The 22,091-nt window shown below is 44.4% G+C and overlaps 1 protein-coding gene across 3 annotated transcripts in view; it reads left to right on the forward strand.

The window, feature by feature from the left end:
* lrba (LPS-responsive vesicle trafficking, beach and anchor containing) overlaps positions 1–22,091 on the forward strand; it is a 301,696-nt gene that overhangs the window by 254,698 nt on the left and 24,907 nt on the right. For all 3 annotated transcript variants that reach the window (XM_080449815.1, XM_080449816.1, XM_080449817.1), the window contains exons 47-50: positions 5,293–5,460; positions 16,047–16,136; positions 20,056–20,233; positions 21,915–21,980. In XM_080449815.1, the coding sequence (XP_080305941.1) occupies positions 5,293–5,460; positions 16,047–16,136; positions 20,056–20,233; positions 21,915–21,980 (502 nt within the window). The remainder of the gene's footprint in view (positions 1–5,292; positions 5,461–16,046; positions 16,137–20,055; positions 20,234–21,914; positions 21,981–22,091) is intronic.

Here is a 22,091-nt window from a genome sequence, read left to right on the forward strand (position 1 = left end):
AGCTGCATTTGGGAGACACCAGCACATCTGCTCCAGTTTGAGGTTAGCCGGTACATATGCCTGTGTTCTGTAGTACTATGGACATATACTTAGCATACGGTGACCAGACATGCCGCTTTCTCCGGGATTGTCCCGGGTTTCAAGCTGTCCCGACAAATAATATCTGTAAAACACAAAAATGTCCCAGATTTCAGCATTCACTACCAAATTATCCCAGTTTTCACCACAATTAATATAAGATTAATAAGCGAATAATATCATTATATACTTATTCTCAGCGCTTACATAGACGTTTATCATGTTTTGTCCCACTCATTACTAACCTAACCACCATCCATGGTGTTGAGCGGTGCCATCATCGTGTGCTGAAATAATAGTTTTTAGCAAATAAATATGATTTTATACGTGCACATGTGCTCGTGCATGAACATGCGGTTCATTTAAGTGTACTGGTTTGGGGGTTTGAAAATATGATCACCTTAACTTAACACCATATACTGTAAGTAAGTATTATTTTGCTGGTTAGGTATGTTCCCACATGCAGTGTATATCTTTGCTGTCAGGCAGAAACCTTGTGTCTCCATACTTCAACTTCTTTTTTCTTTTTGTAAATTTTGTTCACGAGTGTTGCGCAACAGTAGTGAAAATATCGAAGCACACAGGTTTTTTTATCCACTTCCTGACAAATAACAGTTTTGGACATCCAAGGTTTCCACCCGACAGCGATAATATGTAACACTGTTGGTCAAGTACAGTGTGAATATTTCAATAAACATGCTTTTAATCTACCAAAAAATGTCTGCATTCAACAACAACCGCAGCAGTTTTGGGGTTATAATAAAGGTAATGTGATCCTATTGGCCAATAGAATACGATTAGAATCTCGATTACTGTAAGCTACTTAACAATGGACCGTGCACGCAATCATCTTTTGTTTATTTTTCCCCAAACAAACAAAAGGCAAAGCTCTCGTTTAACTGTAATTTAGTCCCTCTTTCCCCCTCCAGTCTGAGTCTGACTGCTGAGCAGCTGAGTCTATGGGGTGGGGTGGGGTGGGGGGGACGGGGGCACAGTAAACTCCAGAGTGTTCATTTCACTCTGAGAGTGTAAACGTGGACCCGTAAGGGTCGATTTATGGTATAGAGTTAAAATGGACACTCCGGATTTGACTGTGTACTACGGAATCCACTCTGGGTTTTCTCTGCTTTTAAGTGCAGAATGAAAATGCTTTGAAGAGACTCCATCAAGCCAGTTTACAGCACGGCCCCTCAGGCGCAGCCAAACACTGTCTGAATCACTGGGTAGAGTCCATTGAGGTTGGAGTTCTACTCAACCATGACTACATGGGCCACTTTCTGCAGACAGATAATGATAGACCAAACAAATACAAAGATCTGACATGCACTGCGATTCAACCACTTGTATTACCGGGACACTAGATGTACACGCACAAGAATGTACTGTAATAGCTCGCTTATGCACACAATACCCACCACCCCGCGCGCACACACACACACACACACGCACACACACACACACACACACACACACACACACACACACACACACACACACACACACACACACACACACACGCGCGTATAAACACACTGATCAGTGATTACTACTGGGCCTCTTTCTGTAGACAGATAATGACAAACAAAGCAAACACAGACATGCAAGATGCACACAGTACATGGAAGCAAGACTTTAAATGTACATGCATGCAAATACACATAAGCACATACGGTACTCACACACACAGACAATACTTAACTATTACTTCAGGGTCTTATTAATTTTGAGATGTCCAGTCATTCATTCAAACTTGACACGCACATGTACGTATGCATGCACACACACACACACACACACACACACACACACACACACACACACACACACACACACACACACACACACACACACACACACACACACACACACACACATCAGTCCCTTCCCTCTTTTGCCCTCCCCAAACAAATGGTAGATGCTGGTGATTAGCATAAAGGCGTGTCTCTGGAGGGGGGGCCTGCTCTTTGTTTGGCGTGTCTGACTGACAGGAGATTGCAGAGCACATTAAATGCCCATCAGACCCAGCATTAGTATTAGAAACAGCAGAGCAAGGCCCGTCAGAGGTCAGTCCTAGCACATAATGAACTGAGCACATGCACATGCTCTCTCTCTCTCTCGCTCGCTCTCTCTCTCTCTCTCTCTCGCTCTCTCGCACACGCACACATGCACACAAATGCAGTGGTATACTGTGCATACTTACAAATACATGCACAGACACACACATGACCAAGTCCCCAGTCACCTGCGTATTAAACTGACTTTGAGTAAAGAGGCATTTCTCTGTAGTATTAATAAAAAGTTCTGCCCGCTGACATGGATCCTTTCACATAGTGACACACTATAAGTGTGCTGACATTGTTGGGGACAGGCAGACAGACTGACAGACATGGAGTCTGAGCTCCCTGTGGCTCGTGAGACTTTCTGTTTTATCTTAATGGATAGTGTGCTTTTTACTCTCCATTATTCCTTAGTTCACCTCCTTTTACAGAGAACCTTGTCAAGTGGAACACCCTGAGGGAGGGTACAGTAGACAAATCTCTCTAATTCTCCAAATGTCACTCTAAAGCCCAGTCCAGACCAATGATTTGCAACGCGACAACCTGCAACTTGCAACCACTTGCAACAGAATCCTAAAACTGTGGTTTGCAACTGGTCACAGTCCACATCCAGGCCCAAGTTGCAACCGATAGCGGTTTTCACAGCAATAAGTGATGGGGATGGGGAAACAGATGGGGTCGTCCCTAACTTGGACAGTGACAGACGGGGACACACACTGACACATCAAGGCGAGGAGCAGAGATAGTTTACCGTTTCCATAGCATGTCAACCTATTATAATATATATATATATTTTTTTCTCCTTCTTCTTTTATGCCTTTATTGACTGGACAGTAGGCTGACAGGAAATGGGGAGGGACATGCAGCATAGGCCGTCGGGATCGGGACTCGAACCCGCGGCATGCTGTCCCCATGTCCCGCTACACCAGCGGTCCAGGCCAGCCTAGCCTACTCTTGTATAAAAATATGAAATGGGCTATATATACGCTCTCCTTTCCTTTCTCACATTCGCTCGCTCCATTTTTCTCTCTTCCTCTCGGCAGGTGTGTGCCTGCCTGCTGTTAAAAAAGAAAAGAAAAGAAAAAAGACTCACGCTAGTCTGTGTGTGACTCAAATAAAGACATTAAAATGTGTGTGTTGTGTGTGAAAGAGCACAAGTAATGGCAGAATAGTGTAAGCAACGTGTTTGTGATCAGAAATGCGTTGCAACTTTTTGTTTGCGATTGGACAAGTTGAATCACTTGCAACGGGGAAATTCAGACCGTTATGTCAGTGTCTGCAATATTCTGCAAATGTCACGTTGCAAATGTTTGGTATGGACTGGGCTTTAAATGGGGACATTTTCCATTAGAAGAGCCATATGCATAGCTTTTGGAGCATGATTCAGTGTGCAGACAAAATTCTTCTTATAGTTTGACTTCTGTCCTTCACCCGGGGCAGTTTAGAGTGGATGTGTGTGCTTGTTCGTTTGTTTAAGAGCAATATTTGTAACAAGTCAACTAGTAAGTTCTCCATCTATGACAAATATCCTGCGTACTACACAGTAAAACTGAGTGTTAAAGCAACTGTCAGTATTTTACTGTGTATGTGAACGTTGCGATAAAAAACGTTCTCCCATTTCTCCACTTTGAACTCCTGAGACCTTTCGTTGCTTCTGTTGCCACAGAGTTTTCTCTGGGAAGCAGAAATACCAGAGAATTTTTCAATGATATTTTTCAGGGCTCTGATCATTGAATCATTATGCAGGAACTTTGCCAGTTCTACCATCAAAGACTCTGCCACTCCTCCAACCATCAGTCAACACTGAGTCTGAGAAAAACACCAAGATATGTTTATCTGTCTTGGATGTCTCTGGGAGATAGGGTTGGTACAGAGGACTCCACTATATCATTTAGTCACATTTATGGATGCATTTTATATCTGTGGATATGAAAACTAAATCTTAAATGTGTCTTTTTGACATTTCAAAAGACCCAACGCCTGGCCTCACAGGAGCAGTCCCACGCTGTCAGTGCAAACATGATGCTAACCTTGTCGCTGACAAAGTCCAAACTGCCTCCTATCCAGAGCCTTCCGCCTTGATTGAAAGTTCTAATTAAGCGAGTGGGGAAGCGAATTAGATGCAGAATGACCTGTCAACAAAGTCACATTTAAGTGAGCGATGCGCCGGCCGTGGCCGTAAAAATTCTAAATGATATAAATTGCCATTTAAGTGCAGCGCGGGCTAATGTTTTGTCACAAATTAATGTGACACAAGGCAGCAATGACAATCAAGGGCCGTCTCATTCTAATTTGGACGTGTTTAGAGGAGCTCTTTTGTTCACCGACAGCTTTACACAAATTAACACAATTGCCTGTTTTTACGAGGAAACCATAAATGTTTTTTTCCCTCCTTTGCCGGCTAATGAGGAGAGAAAACAGCTTGTATCTCAGTGTTATGGTGATGCTCAGACGTCCTCAACAACAGTATGGCAACATGCTGCTCCAGTCCACCCACCATAAGGAGAGAAAAGAACAGTGTGGGAAGCCTGGAATGGTTCCCTAATGAGCTACAAGAGCTCCTATAATGTCTTGATGTTTTCAAATGATCGGCTGCAGGGTTTGCGTACGTTTGGTTAATTGTAGAAGTCGCGAGGCGTAGTCTGTTGTTGTGGGAGTAATGAGAAGAAAATTGTGTGGGGTTTTTGCTGAGGAATTCATCTTTGAGTGCAAGTGATTAGAGATAAGTGTGGTTTGATGACGGGATGCAAAAACACTATTTTTCTTTGTAAGAGCATGATTAGAGAACAGCATTTAAAATGTTCTTCACCAGATTTAGGATGTACCATTTTTTGCCTGTAATGTGTGACAACTTTGTAGGTTGAGGTGGTTATTTGTTTTGCACTATATTGAGCCATTTACTCCCTAGGCCTCATCTTATAAGGTAGGCCTTTATTAATACCGCAGGTGAAATTCAGTTCCAGCTTTACCCAGCTGATGGTTGCTCAGATGGTCATGATGAGCGATTGAGAGGAGCTGTTTTCAACTCAGATACCACTCTGTTCTGATGGTTCTGTTAAGTTCCATTAACTGTAAAGCCTTTAAACAAACCAAATAACTGCTATATGCGCTGAACTAAATTAAACTTCTAACCCTCTGTCCTCTGTCGTCTCCCTAGGCTCTGGAGAGTGAGTTTGTGTCATGCCAGCTCCACCAGTGGATTGACCTGATCTTCGGATACAAGCAGCAGGGAGTTGAAGCCGCCAGATCCCTCAATGTCTTCTACTATCTGACATATGAAGGAACGGTCAACCTCAGCTCCATCAGCGACCCCATGCTAAGAGAGGTCAGGAGGGCAACACACACACACACACACACACACACACACACACACACACACACACACACACACACACACACACACACACACACACACAGGACTGCACAATGAATTGAAAGATATATAAAAATCACAATCTGCATCTATCTTTCTGATTCACAAGGGCGAGCAATGAAAATGTTTCCTTTACCCAGGCTGACAGCTCTCTTAAAGCAATGTAGAGCTGTGCTTTATCCCTGACCGGCAGATTGTCATTTCATTTAGTCTAACCAAATAGTATCTCAAGCATTTCTCACCAATGCAGTCTTTTTTTTAAAGTTATGTATCTATGAAAATGAAAAAGAAGGCAAGTGGAAAACCACTTATGTTATGTTTGAAATGTCTAAATTGCTGAATGTATAGGGATACAGTATATACAGTATATATAATTTTATAATAATAATAATTTAAACATCCATCCATCCATCCATTATCATGCAGCCCTAATACACACTGTATACCCTATACATGCACGCTAACACCTTAATTGCCTCACTGCACGATTGCTGATCCAAGTTCCTGGTTCACTCATGATGTGTAAGAGGAACATCCCTTAAGCATCCCTTAGCTTTAGCATTCTTAATCTGGATACATTACCAAGGCATATCCGTTTATTACCTCTACGCTTTAGGGGAGATTATCGATGCCATTAGCCGTGTTACATTGGACAGTAGTGGTGTGGTAGATGAGAGCTAATCTAACAGTCTGTCGGCACTGGCAGCGGCAACTGCTGAGCAAAGCCTTTCTCCCTCCTGTCTGTGATACCTCAGAATGCACTACGCCAAGTGCTCCATTTTAACGCCTTAAAACCTCCTCCTGTGCTGCTTTCATGTATTATTCATCCCACTCACTTTAAACTGTTACACACACACACACACACACACACACACACCCCCACACACACACACACACACACACACACACACACACACACACACACACACAGACACACAGACACTAACACACGGCTATGCCCACCCTAAAGCAACAACACATAACGCTCTGCTAAAATGAAGAAAATAAAAATACAACTAGCTTGCTACAGGCTAAGTGCTGGCTGACATCTCCCCCAGAGTGTGGTAAAGGGGCAGCTAGCCAGAGTGGCTGTTGACCCCAATCTATAGACGGAATGATACTCCCAGCAGCCATTCTCGTATGCGTACAGTAACTATCTTGAGGTGCCAAGAGTAACAGTCTCCCCCCTTATTTGTAAATCGTATTTACAGCACAGTCACAGGGCTTTGCGCGTAGGTGTGTGGGTGCACGCGTGCGTTGAATCAGAAACGTTCATTCACTACAGTTCATAGCGCTTTTTGCATGTGTGTGTAGGCTACTGTATGCATTTGTCTCGTAACTTTTTTTCCCTGCCCCCTTTAAAATATTCAATGTGTATTATATGTGTATAATGGGTGCATATATACAGTACGTGTGTGTGTGTGTGTGTGTGTGTGTGCTCCTGCTAGCATTAAGATGGGGATGAGTTGGGCTGTTTCTCTGCCCTTCATGCTCAGTGAGTAGAGCATTGCGGGCACCCAGGGCAGAGCCTTGATTTATCACCTCATTCACCCTAATTCCCATCCAGATGTGCTTTGGCCTTTAGCTACGACGTGCACATACACGCATGCATGGGAGTGCTGTACACACACACACACACACACACACACACACACACACACACACACACACGCACACACACGCAAACACACACACTCTCAAACACGCACATGCAGATTCATTACTAAGGTGCAGTGGTCATTTCCACACCCCAGGACCATTACCCCAGTCTCCCACTTAACACACACACACACACACACACACACACACACTCACACACACACACACACACACACACACACACACACACACACACACACACACACACACACACACACACACACACACACACACAGAGCACCAAATTGGATCTCTGACACTCCCCTATTTCCTCTGAGCCGCTCCGACAGCCATGCGATTGATAAATCCTCTCTCGGCACAGGGGGGTGCCATCAGGGTGCGCTGCATGTGATTTGAGGTGCATTATAATAGCACCACCTACCCCATCTCCCTGGCTCACTGGCTGTAATAAGCACACAGACCGTGCATGCATGAAGGAGGGCCGCTCTTCAGTGTGCACAGTGACCATATATATATATATGTATGAATAATAAGAGAGTCCATGATCTATATATAAAAACACCAGGGACAATGGCAGTTTCATAACCGAGAAAAAAAAAGAAGTAATGGAAATAACAGAAGTCACTTCCACTGTTCCCATTAAGCTGAATAACTGAATGATAGTGTCAGAAATGTGGCCCTGGAGTTCCAGACCCTATAGCCTATGGTTGGGCTGTAAACCTTTCTAGCAGTGCCCATATCACGTTATTTAACCCATTAAGACCGTGAAAGCATCTGTGTCATTTTAGATTTCTTTGGCTATTCAAAAATAGCAGATATACAAGCTCAGAGAGCACAGCACCGAGTGCTGCGCTATGAGCTTGTAGATCTGCAATTTTCTTTTAAATCGTGAACGCTTTTGCAAACCTTTTGAATTTATATATTTTTAAAGCAAAATTCTTTGCTTCTGGGGTGTCCATGGAACAACATATTTTAAGATGGGGCTCTGCGGCCAAATACATATCTAAACATGTTTTCTCCACATGGTGCTCCAACTTTTCCATGTCACATATTGATGAATCTTGCCATATGGGGGTTCCTTGGCACCACACCTTTTTCAAATGGGAGTTTCTGTGGCCAAATACATATCCATTTTTGGAGGTCCTTGACATAAAAAATGTTGGAGAACCACTGCTCTACGTCTCATGCTGGGGCTGTGTGAGTGCAATCAGCTGTCTGTCTGAGCGGTGTAATTAGTTAAATAAACCCAGGGCAGGCAGAGTTAGCGCTGCATGGGGAACTCTCCTCTCTCTCTCTCTCTCTTTCTCCTGCGTTGTGCTTGTGCGGAAGGAAACGGGTCTGTCTGCGGAGTCAGACGGAAACGGGGGTACCAGACCTGGGCCCTGTCAGGGCCAGGGGCCTCGCCTGCGTGTGGCGAGGGAAGTGTGTGAATGGGGGAGAGTGCGTGTGGCATGTGCGTGTTTTCACAATAAAATACGTTTTAGTAACTGTGTATTGTGTTTACCACTATATTTATATGGGTGTGTGCAGTGTTAGGGAGGGGGGCCAGTCTGTCTGTTGTCCCCAGAGTTCAGCCGTACTGAGTGACAACTGTTTCAGCCAGGGCCTGTGGTCTGGACAGGGCCGAGGCTGTGTACTGTCAGGGGGATGTGTGTGTGTGTGTGTGTGTGTGTGTGTGTGTGTGTGTGTGTGTGTGTGTGTGTTGGGAAAAGTAGGGGATGGCGGTTGAGGGGCAGCTGGTTCTATGTTCCTGCCAGCCCCTACTTGGCAGCTGTAGGAGAGGACACACACACACACACACACACACACACACACACACACACACACACACACACACACACACACACAGGCACAGGCTGTGCACCACACAAGATTTGCATAGACCATGATACATGGATTTGTTTGTACATACAGTATACATGTATGTTGCATGTATGTGATTGTACTGTAAATATACATTGTGTGTATCTCTGTACACATGCATATAGACTGTGTGTGTGTGTGTGTGTGTGTGTGTGTGTGTGTGTGTGTGTGTGTGTGTGTGTGTGTGTGTGTGTGTGTGTGTGTGTGTGTGTGTGTGTGTGTGTTGGGGTAGTGTTTGGAATATCTAAGGGCAGATTAGAGAACACCGGGGAGACCACTGCTGTGTTTTTGTAGACCATGATTACTTCCTGTCCTGCTTCTGCCGTGAGTCAAGCCCCTGTGTGTGTGTGCGCACGACGTGCATGTGTGCAGAATGCCCGTCTGCGCATGCTCGTGTGCACTTGTGCATGGCATGCCTGCACATCTGCATTGGCTCTTGGCTCGCGCGAAAAAGAAACACGCCCTCCTCCGTGCCGCTCGCCTCCTCCTCGTCTTCGTCCTGCAGGGTTTCCCCCCTTCTTTCACATTTGATTACGGAAAATCCCACAGCCGTCACCCGGCAGCGACGATACACAGGGCTCCGTCTGAATTGTCCAGGCTCTGCGTAATTCGGCAGAAGACAGGAAAATATACCCACGCGAATGAACCAGGCCCCGACATGCAACCACAGTTGCACTCTCCAACGCCGGGCCCCTGCGTCTTCCTTTTCCCTCTGACAATTACGCCGTCCGAAATATTTTCATTCGTTTCCCTGTGAGGAGTTCAACAGGTACAACATGTAAACTCTGTTAGAGTTTGATTCCCAACGACTACAGTCACATGGTGACCATTGTACTGTTACGTTATACTCAGGTGTGTCTTGGACAGACTAGTCGTGTAGGGATCCCAACAACACATGGTGAACCTGGAACTTCCCACCCACCCTGCCTGTAGCTCTGTGGTTAGAGCATGGCACTAACTCTGCCAGGCATAGAGGTTTCATTTCCTGTGTAGCTCACTGGGTAGAGCATGGTGTTGTCAACAAAACTAATAAAGGTTTTAATGTTGAATTAATTATCAGTTATCTGTATCTGGCTAACTGGCTTAAATCCCCCTACATGTAAATGATAATAGATGGAGTCCGAACCTCTAGTATCTTAAAATGCCCATTCAAAAGATGTATTCAGTACTAGAGGTCCACTATGCGGCCCTCACACCTACGTCGCACTGCCTGATATGACCTATATGTCTGAGTCATAGTGGCTTTGTCAGAGTACCCATTGTACCTGTCTGTCTTTGTCCCTTTTGTGCCCATAAATGGAGATCTCACTGTCTGTCTACCCGTGCCCCTTTATGCCCATATATGGAGTTCCCTGATGTCATCAGTATATGCCCATACATTGGCATGGCCATATATGGGCATATCGGTTGGATCGGCGGTTCTGGACAACCGCATATCCAAACTACTCGACTGCGGGCACCGCAGTACCTTGAGTCCTTGCGGATGCACGCGCCGAGTTTTAAGTCGGTCGGCCCCACATGCACATGACCACATATGGGCATAGCGGTCGGATCTGTGGCTCTGGGTTTGTGGCTCTGGGTTTGTTTATGGTTATGTCCGAGTCATATCGACGTGGCCATGGTCCTGCCTACTGTATATATGGGCGTATCGAGTTTGTTTATCGTTATGAGTCAGTGTGACGTGGCCGTGGTCTGCCCGCCGGCCGGCCAGCCCGCTCTCCCATTTGGCAATTTTAAGTAAGGGGGATTATTGTAGTAATTGCTTTCCTCCAATGGCTACACTTCAGCTTCAACTTTATTGTCACATCACAAGGTTTACAGATGTAATTTTTTGTTGTAGTTTTCAACAAAGGGAAGAACAATTTGAGATAGAAGAAAGAACAAGGAAACAGGTCATAGCTTTCAAATATTGGTGATGGCCAACAGATTGACCATCACCAATGATGTGTTAATGAAAGCTTTGTGTGCTTATTGTTTGCTGAGCTGTGATTGTCATAGCAGCATAAACCGAGCTGTGTACATTGCGCTGCACATGCACGTAGCAGTGTGAGCTGCACTGCGATTGGTCTATTTTATGGTGGGCAGAGATCCTTATGGATGTACGTACATACAGAGATACATATTTACATACAGACAAAACATGTTCTAGATCTAGATGGCAGGCCCCTTTTTTTAAAAACGCTCCCATCGTAAGGTGCTTTGGATAAAAGCAAGCACACAATCACACAATGTTCTGCTCTGTTGTTATCTGTACTAAAACGCTGTCCTAATTTATTCTATTCAGTCAAGGAGACCCACCGTTGTTGTGCGTGGATTTGCATGAAAGCGGGATGTTTTACACGCCGGGGCCATCTTGTTGAGTGTCTTGAGTAAATCAGCGAGCTGGCCTGGGTGTGCGTCAGGACCGAGGACCTTCAGTCATTTAAATGTACAGAATATAGAGAGGCTTCATCAGTCACGGGCCAGCACCCCCAAAACAGATTGGCCTTGTAGAAGGGCCCCCCACCTCACATAATCACCTGAGCATTACATTGGCATATAGGGATAGGACACCCTGACCTAGACGCACCCACTTCTACAAGCGTTTCCACAGCCTAATAAATGTCAAGCAGGGTAGAATTTAATGAATACAGGTTCAGCGACTTTGGTAATGGGAGGGGGGACCTCGTCTCTGCATTAGCCTAAGCAAATGCTCCCATAGGCAGAGTAGGAGCGAGTCCCTTTGACCTTGTGTGTTGCACTGACAACGTGGTCACGCATTGCTGGACGGCATGGGGATCTGCGTGTGGATGCTAGAGGACCATTGTAATGATCAGGTTCTTGTTTAAAAATGGTTCTTGTGCTGTGATTGCTCAAATCGGAGCACTGTTTTCAGCAGGTTTCATTGATTTCTTTTTTCTAGTTTTTGGTGACAGTTGGTATATCATTCTCCCTACCATTTAGTCTGATTGCTGCATTTGCCACTTGCAAAGATTCCTTATAATATGCAATTATAAATGGTCTTATTGACCTTTGAAAAATATGTTGTGTGAAATGGGCCACTGCCTGAGGAGCTGGTGTTCCAAAAAGGTGCGCTCAGTAGAGCGCAACTTTCCACCAGAAGGCATATCCTAATAATTACAATATGCAGTTTAATTTCTATCTACAACCATGAACAAGTAATCACAAGAATATGTGATTACCAGTTGTATATTATCTCTACTTTGTGTTCCTCCTGGATATCCAAATAGCATGTTGTTTTACAATCCAGCATGCTCATGGAGCAGCGAATTTAAGACGGTGTTTAAGCATTTAGACCTGAGACCAATTCTAAAAACGCCTTCTAAATCCTGACCTAAGTTTTCTGAAAAACTTCAAATATTTATAAAAAAAAAAAAAAAAAAAAGATGTTCCTATACTGTACTGTACATAGCAACAACTACCCCAAAAGGGGTTCCCGGATTGAAAGGTATAGTTACGTTATAGGGGTTCCCGGTCTCAACGGGTTAGTCTATATTAGTTTTGGTGCAAGCTGTACAGAGCGTTGGCACTCTAAGTCTAAACGCTGTAAAAGTCTTCTTTCAAAAAAAAAAAATATATATATATATTTAAATTGACATAGTAGAAAACATTTGAGAATTGAGGTCCTTGGCTTGCAGTCAGTGTATAGAAGAAATATGATGCTGACCGACCTAGTATGCGATATTAGCTACAGACGCGCGCGCACACACACACACACACACACACACACACACACACACACACACACACACACACACACACACACACACACACACACACACACACACACACACACACAGGGGCGAACGCATAACAACCTCCTTAAACCAGGTCCAACACATACACACACATTTTGTTTATATAATAATTATTTCAAAGAAACAGCCATCATACTTCACACAACATCATACTTACAGTGACATTTTATTCACACACAATATAACATGCAATACAACACAATGTTGTTTTGTTCAGAATCTGCTAAAGCTAAACACAACATAATACAGCACCACACAGTCATTGCAGCGCACCATGTATCGGCAGTGCAATTGATGGGTTTGTACGTAAGTCGTGTCATTAGTCAAACTTACCATTGTCAGTGGAATATTGCCAACTCAAACACATGACGGACGCCACATCCACGGTAATGGCTTCCACTCAGTACTTGGGAATCTCTGCACTGACAGGATATTTCATTTGTGGCCCGCTTGGGATTGTTTTACGGACTTTCGGGTACTGCTGAGTTATGCTATCCTAAAACTAGAGGCCAATATCTGCACCCTGGTCCGTTTCTACTTGTAGTTTTCCATATTGTGTCTGACTCATCCTCTCAGTCCGCTGTCATATGTTTGTAATAGACTGGCTCTAATAGGGCCAGAGCAGGCTTTACACCACATTAAATAAAGGAAGACCTGAGCCTATTGTTCTGCTCATGCTGACAGAGAGTTGGATCAAAGTAATGGAAGAGGAGGAGGAAGAAGAGAGAAAGAGAACCAGGAGAGACTGGGCGTACCATGGGCACAACCTAAAGAGAGAGGATAGATTAGAGAGAGAGAGAGAGGGTGTGAGGGGGGGGTAGCAGGAAGATGGGAAACATTAAAGATCTGTTTCTTCACTGGTATGAATAGAATCATACAGTATATCTTAATGTTTCTTAATCTTAATGTTTCCCACACTCTTAATGTCTGTAAACCCTCTATAATTAGTAAGAACGTATCTGAGTTGGCTCTGTACTTGGTGTGTTATTTTTTCCCTCTACACCAAATCTCTCTTTTTAGCAGATCTACAAGCTCACAACGCGCCCTGGTGCGTGAGCTTGTAGATCTGCTTTTTCCGCCCTCAGAATAGGGATGCTAGAGTTCAAGTGGTTAATAGACTCTTAAAGAGAAAGGAGGTGAGAAATCGACCTGATGGCTTTTTAATATGATGCTCTTTCCTTTTATGCACCCTCTCTCTCTCTTGATTGCCCTGCTTCCCACAGTTCCTCTCATCTTCTCTCTTGTTCTCTCTATCCATGTCTCTCTGCACCATCCTTCTCACCCCGTCTCTCTCTTTCCCTCTTCTCTCCTCTCTCTCTCTTTCTAGTCTCTCTCTTTCTAGTCTCTCTCTCTCTCTCTCTCTCTCTCTCTCTCTCTGGTTTCTGGTTAGTTTCAGACAATGTGGATAAGCAGACTGTCTTTAGAACCTTTTTCTCATGGAAATACCATCTGCAGGCCTCAGCCATGAGCTCATTCTCACAGGCCTGGCCAAGCTGGGCTCACACAACCCAGCCCAGCCTACACACACATACACACGCTCTCACACGCACACAAGTGCACCCGCATACAGACACGCACACAAACACAAGTGCACCCGCATACAGACACCCACACACACACACACACACACACACACACACACACACACACACACTGTCACTCCCACACATGTATTACAGAACATGCGCCAACACACTTTACAGTCTGTCACAACAGTTTTTTTCTCCCAGTCTATCTATAATCTAAGTGGTGTTACACCTCCACGTGCACAGACAAACGCATGTGCGCACGCGCACACACACGCACGCACGCACGCACGCACGCACGCACGCACGCACGCATGCACACGCACACGCACACGCACACACACACACACAGGCTTACAGCATTCACAGCACATTTTATGCTCTGTCACATTAACATTAACTTTGTTGTTATTCCCCCTCAGTCATAGAGCTCCACCTATATCATATTTATAGTATCTCTCTCCGGTCTCCTTACTACACACTGTTTAATAGCTGAACTTTTCCCACACTACAAACCACAATGAACTTAAAAAGTGTTTCTGTTCAAATTCCAGCAATTCAAAGACGTTCCTCAAATGTAGCTGGTCTGTGTACAGTTCACCTGTCATTGTCCTGCCCCCGTCATAGCTAAAAAGTATTAACAAGCTTTTAACTAAATTATTGACTAAATAATAACTACGTTGGATCCATTGGAACATAGGTTATTTTTTCCATTTATTGAAAAGCAACAGTTATGGACATTATTATCATCATTATTATTTGCACCGACTCTGACAAAATGCTTGACAAAAATGTAACTTTTTGCATTGATCAGGTGACATCACTGAGCACAAGTGTGTCATTTAGAAATAAAGTGAGTAGTACTATTCCTTCTAGAATGTTATTGCCTTTTCAACTCCACTAGATAGAAGTTGCAACTCCACCGCTATGCTAAATCGGATTTCAGTCATCCAAAGAAGGTCGTCATGACCTTGTGGTTGAGTTCTGAATCCTATTAACCCCATGATGTGAGATCTAAACCCTAGTCATGACCTTTCACTCTCAACACACAAAATATATGGGTGTACATGTACAAAGGGCTATGGTGCCCTGCAAAGGTGTGTGTGTGTGTGTGTGTGTGTGTGTGTGTGTGTGTGTGTGTGTGTGTGTGTGTGTGTGTGTGTGTGTGTGTGTGTGTGTGTGTGTGTGTGTGTGTGTGTGTGTGTGTGTGTGTGTGTGTGTACGCGTGCGTGTGTGTGTGTGTGTCTTCCATCCAGTACCTATAGCCCTGACAGTGAGCGGTGTGATGCTGTCCAGAGGCCTGTAGGCCGGCGTCTGCTCTGACATTTATGGTCCTATACCTCTTCATTAACACCAGCTAACAGCCACAAACCCTGCCTAGCCTGGCTCCCAGCCCCTGTGTGTGTGCTGGTACTGGGGGGTACAGTGCTGTGTGTCTGCCTGACTGTCTGACAAGGATGTCTGTGCGGGTATTTGATGATTCTGTGTTTGTGTGTAGGTATGTGTGTGTGTGTTCACATGCATCCATTCCTACTGTATGTGCCCCAGGTCTATTCTGTGTTCGATTGTTTTTGTTTAATTAGAGTAGGCCAGAATGGAATGCACTGGACTGATTTTAAAATAAATGTCCTATTATTTTTCTGATTGTTTAACCTTTTAAGACACCAAGCGACTGGATCACCATGACACCAGGATATGTATCCTAATGTAATACTAATAAGTGTCTGTCTGTCTCTGTCTGTCTGTGTATTGTGCCTTTCTGTCTGTCCAGGCTGTGGAGGCTCAAATACGGAGTTTTGGACAGACTCCCAACCAGCTGCTCATAGAACCACACCCCCCTAGGAGCTCCGCCATGCAAGTGGTTAGTACAAGCAACACACACACACACACACACATGCCTAGACACATAAATGCGCACATACTGTATACACACACACACACACACACACACACACACACACACACACACACACACACACACACACACACACACACACACACACACACACACACACACACACACACACACACTCCTTTTTCCCATGTCCTCCTCTGGACTGTCTTATAGGGGAATCGCCGCTATAGTTTCAACACTAGTCCAAACCCTGCAAATGGAGGACGGATGTACTGACGGTTTTGTTCATTTTATAGTAGTATAGATTATCTCTAACTTAACTCTGTGAATATGAAAACTGCTTGCCGGAGCTGAGTGGGTAAAGATGCCGTCTGGTAATCCGAAGGTCACTGGTTGGCCTCCTGGACTGCCCAGTGTACATGTCAAAGTGTCCCTGAGCAAGGCACTTCAACCCCTAACGGCCTCCCCCAAGCACCTCCACCTGGGTGAAGCTGAAACTGAATTTCCCCCATAGGATTACTAAAGGTCTACAAAGTACAGCCCTTACTTACTGTATTTTAGCTGCTGCCCTCAGTAGCCATGATGACACTGTCCTCCTTCACTGTGTTTACAATCAGATTGATGTAATGGTTGGTGTGACCATAGACTGGATGGACACGCCAATGCTTTGCCCATAAAGTGCACCATGGGAATCGTAGGAAACGGGAAAACGGACAGAAAGGGGAATTTTCTCTGTCAACATGGGCGTTATCATAAATGTTGTTGTTTCTATAGACCAGTGGTTCTCAACCTTTTCTGGGTCAGGGCCCACTTCCGAAAATCGGCTGCCGTGTTAAGTGGTCAGATGGGTGGGCCACGAACACCCCAGTGGGCCCCAATCACTGCTATAAGCATCAACATCGAAATGAAATGTGTTTCCCTTTTTAACCAATTCAATCCGGGAACACATCTCTGTCATTTTAATACAAGCTACAAGCTCATAGCACGGCACTCGGTGCCGTGCTATGAGCTTGTATATCTGCTATTTTTTTAAAACATTTGTAACTCAAATCTTCTGGGGGGGTTCCCTGGAACAAAATATTTTGAGATGGGGGTCTGCGGCCAAATACAAATATCATTTTGGGGGTCCTTGACATGAAAAACTTTGAGAACCACTGCTATAGACTATGATAAGCATCAACATCTAAATGAAATGTGGTTCCCTTTTAATGATGCATTTTATTGGGTTGTGATGATGTCAGTTGTCTGACATTCCTGCCTAATGTCCATGTGCTCCTGGGTTTTACACCCCATTGCGCTGCCCCGGCCCCCCCCCTCCCTCTCTATCTGTCTCCTCCATCTGACCCTGGGAAATTTAGCTCCCGATTCTGGACCCATCTCCTCTCTCATCATTATAGAGGTGTGTGGGAAAGAGTAGAGAGAGAAAGTGTGTGTGTGTGTGTGTGTGTGTGTGTGTGTGTGTGTGTGTGTGTGTGTGTGTGTGTGTGTGTGTGTGTGTGTGTGTGTGTGTGTGTGTGTGTGTGTGTGTGTGTGTGTGTGTGTGTGTGTGTGTGTGTGTGTGTGTGTGTGTCCATTCATGTCCATAATGGTGTATGTATGTGTGTCTATTGCTGTGCATACAGTCAGTGTGTGTATGTATATTGTACATGTGTTTATACATTTATGTGACTGTTTCCTACGCATGTGTGTGTGTGTTTGCGTGCGTGTGTAGTTGTGGATGGATGTGACAGAAGGAAAAGTGTAGTATTGGAAATATGGGCATGATGCCAAACTGTCCACCTGAGGACCTGTGTGTGTGTGTGTGTGTGTGTGTGTGTGTGTGTGTGTGTGTGAGAGAGAGAGAGAGTGTGGCCCCTAGAGACCCTATTAGAGTGGTGTCCCTGCGTTGCTGACAGCTGGCCGGAGACCACCTCCCTATGCACGCTTACTTACTGTACACACACACACACACACACACACACACACACACACACACACACACACACACACACACACACACACACACACACACACACACACACACACACATGCCTAGACACATAAATGCGCACATACTGTATACACACACACACACACACACACACACACACACACACACACACACACACACACACACACACACACACACACACACACACACACACAGAGTCATTATTGAAACAATTTGAATCCAGGGCAGCCTTGTATCAAATGCCTGCCTATGCATTCCTGCTCCAACTCATACAGTATTCAAACAACATTATTCACTGAGATTTCAAGTGTTTGGTCCTAGACACACACACACACACACACACACACACACACACACACACACACACACACACACACACACACACACACACACACACACACACACACAGACAGAGCCTCTCTCACATAAACGTCCTCTCAGCATACCATGTTCTCTCGTAAACCTTCTCTCCTCTGTACTTTCCATCCATCCCTCCCTCCATCCCCTCCTCATGACAGTGTGTTGTCAGCAGGTTGGCATGTGCCTGTGCTGGTGGTAATGATATTGTCAGAGTGTCTGGTTAGCTGTCAGACACTCAGGGACCCCCCTATGTTCACCATGTTAAACACAGATCTTCCATTCTCTTCGCTGCACACACTGCGGAAAATGGCTCCCTGATACATAGGGAGTTTTAGGTGGATCATTGTAGGCTTGTACTATTATGACAATATGAGTCCTTTAGAATCAAGGAAAACGGGCAGAAAAAGACTCGCTCGATGCATAAATATTAAGGAAAACTCCTTAGACAGATACGTAAGAAATGTTGCTTTTTCTTAAGTCTCTGTCTAAGGAGTTTTCGTTAATATTTATATATTCGTATAATATTTGTTTTTGAGACAACCGCACCTGCAGTCAACCGTGAACAAAGGACAAGGAAGGGTGCAACAGTTTTCCCTGTCCTTTAGAATCAACCCATTGAATGTTACTTGCACTATGTTATCTTTGTTTTGTTTAAAACAAACATGTAAAAGTTCTATACTCCGATAGTAATCATTGCTATAGAGTATTTTGTTCAGGTAGTCTCTCCATCGCTCCTTCTCTTTAATAAACAGAAAATACTTTTTCAGCTGGGTCACCAATTTTATCCAGTCAGGAGAGAGAACCTCTTCATCAGGTTCAATAATATAGTGTTACAAATCCAATTTTGTCTGCTGAGGTTTTTTGTTTCATCACTTCCGATTTCACTTGTTTACCCTGTATGCTGTATCTGTATCTCTGTCCTGATTGGAATTGGTATCGTGACCTTTAAAATACATTTCTGTTTACTAAAGAGCTGGAGAGATGAGACTCCTGTTACTGAACAAACACTCTATGATTATTATGGGTATATAGAGCAATTTAACACAAACAATTACACCACCTTAAATAAAAGAGAACTTTAGGAGTCAAATTGAACGGGTGGGCACTGGGCAGTTAGATATGATGAGGAAGATCATTCTCCCCTCTTCTTCGCTTGGTTCAGCGCCAGGACAATGACACCTGGGGTTCCTCCTCTCCTCTGAGCCAGACTGAGCCCCTCACTGCTGCTTCCTAACTGTCTATCTCTCTTCTCACTCTTCTCTCTCTCCTTTCATGCCATGTCTTTTTTTATTTGCTGTCTACCCACTGCTGCTGTCCTCTCTCCTTGATCTTCTCCTCTGCGCTTCCTTTGTCTCTATTTATCGTCATCATACCATTCCTCATTTCATTTCTCCTCTTCCTCTAATTTACTCTCCCCCTCCATATTGTTTTTTTCTCCTCTCTATTGTCTCCCGTTGTTCTTCTGTTGCTTGCTATATTGCCTTTTCTCCTCCTCTTCCTTCCCCTCCCTGCATCCCTGGCTGTGTCTTCTCCGTTCCCGTCCATCCATCCATCTCTCCGTACTCCATCGCTCCGTCCGTCCATCCCTGTGTTGAACAGTATCTTCTCCTGCAGACTCCTCTGATGTTCACGGAGCAGATGCAGCAGGATGTCATCATGGTTCTGAAGTTCCCGTCCAACTCCCCCGTGACTCACGTATCCTCAAACACTCAGCCCGGTCTGACCTCGCCCGCCATCATCACCGTCACCGCCAACCGACTGTTTGCTGTCAACAAGTGGCATGGATTGGCAGGTGAGAAAGGAATGTGTGTGTGTGGAGGTGTAAAAAAAAAGTAGTAGAATATGCATATCCAAATTTGTGCACTGCATAAAGTTGACTCTCAACACTACAAATCTGCTGATTAGTATCATTTATATTGAGGTTACTTCTATAAATAATCACAGTAGAAAACAAAAACGAGCACTCTAAGTCTGTATATACAGTAATGCAGTTTGCCGGGTGCACAGCTCACGAAGATTCACAGTAAGAAAGCAATAGCCAGCAAGTCCTTCTTATGTCCATGCGCTTGTGAATTAAAAGTACCAGAAGGACTTCGGCGTGCTGTCTATTGCTTTCTTACTTCTATAAATAAACCTTTTGTTCACATGAAGGCCATATGGTCGAAACATCAAGGCAGTTTTGCAGGGTGTGGGACTCGACTTAATTTTTGAGAATCTTAAACACATCAGAGGTCTGGGCTTAACTGGTTAGAGTAGAGTCTAGTTAGTATGTACAGAATTATGCATGTCTTTGTCTATTAGTTCAGCCTAAGGATAATGCACACATCCAAGTCAATTTCAACGGGTGCCGGATAGAAGCTTAAAATCCAAAAGTGCAAGACTGCATAGGTCAAAACATTGTTCATTTCAGTAAACACACAGTGGCAGCATGATGGTGTGCGGATAATATTTTGTACTTTAGTGTCCATTAGTGTCACAGCTTGACTTCTGACAGACAGTATGTTTGCAGCCGCCAAAAGACAAGCCATAATTTTAAATACCCTCTCAGGTGTCTATCATACTTCATTATCGTCCCCTTTGCCTCTCTCTCTCTCTTTACCCCTCTGAGTGGTAGGATTGACCCGTCTCGTCTCAATAGGAGGGACGGATGGACTTTGATTTGGGAGATGGTTGACTGTCTCTCCCAGAGAGGAGGATCACGTTTGACACGTTGAGCGGTTAGCGTTTAGTTTCATGTCCACCTCCATACATCAGCCTCTCACTTCAGCCAGACGCGTTCAGTCAACGTCCATCCCACTGAACACGATACCTCTGAGTTTATGAGAGCGCACGCTCATCAGTGCAGGAGAAATTTCACCTATCCTAGTTTCATATTGCTGACACTGACGGGCCAAGTGAACTGGACTAATGGCGTCGATGGGATGTATTGATTGTGTCAGGGCTTTCGTAATTCAATGCTGAGCAGAGAACAAAGACGTGAAATCAGAATCACGGTATGGCCAGCGGCAAATTCCAAATGAAAAGAAGCTGCATCTTTGAATCTATATTTTCTGAAGTGAAGGAACTGACCCACAATGTTGATTGGTAATAATGAGCTGTAAATACAAGGAAAAGTCTCTATGCCTATTGCCCTGTTCATTCTTGGCAATGAAACATCTTAAGTTAAAATGAAGAGGGGCGTTTAGGGGCTGCATTTTAATTTGATTTATTTAATTGTGATCTGACTGTGAGTAACTGTCAGCTATCACTTTGTATTGTGATTTGCAGTTATTAAATTAAAGGTTTTTTATTCAGGGGAGGAGAATATGGAAGTGACATTTTGACTGTGCGGTCATAATTTTTAGTGTCTCATAGTGAAGTGAGAGCCAACAGCTACTTTACAAGGCCACGTCAATGAAACACTAATGCTCTCTCTCCCCTCTCTCTCTCTCTCTCTCTCTCTCGCTCTCGCTCTCGCTCTCTCTCTCTATCAGGTCATCAAAGCTCAACAGTGCAGGACCAGCAGTACCAACTTCCAGTGGAAATCGATCCTCTGATAGGTATGCTTGTATGTGTGTGGGCGTGTATTTTAATGCATTTTGTATACAGGCTCACGCACCCTTGCAAGATTATTTATTCATGCTGCGACTCTCATGCAGAACTGTACTGTG

The sequence above is a fragment of the Gymnoscopelus braueri genome (genome assembly GCF_963280865.1).
Source record: "Gymnoscopelus braueri genome assembly, chromosome: 2".
Lineage (NCBI taxonomy): Eukaryota > Metazoa > Chordata > Actinopteri > Myctophiformes > Myctophidae > Gymnoscopelus > Gymnoscopelus braueri.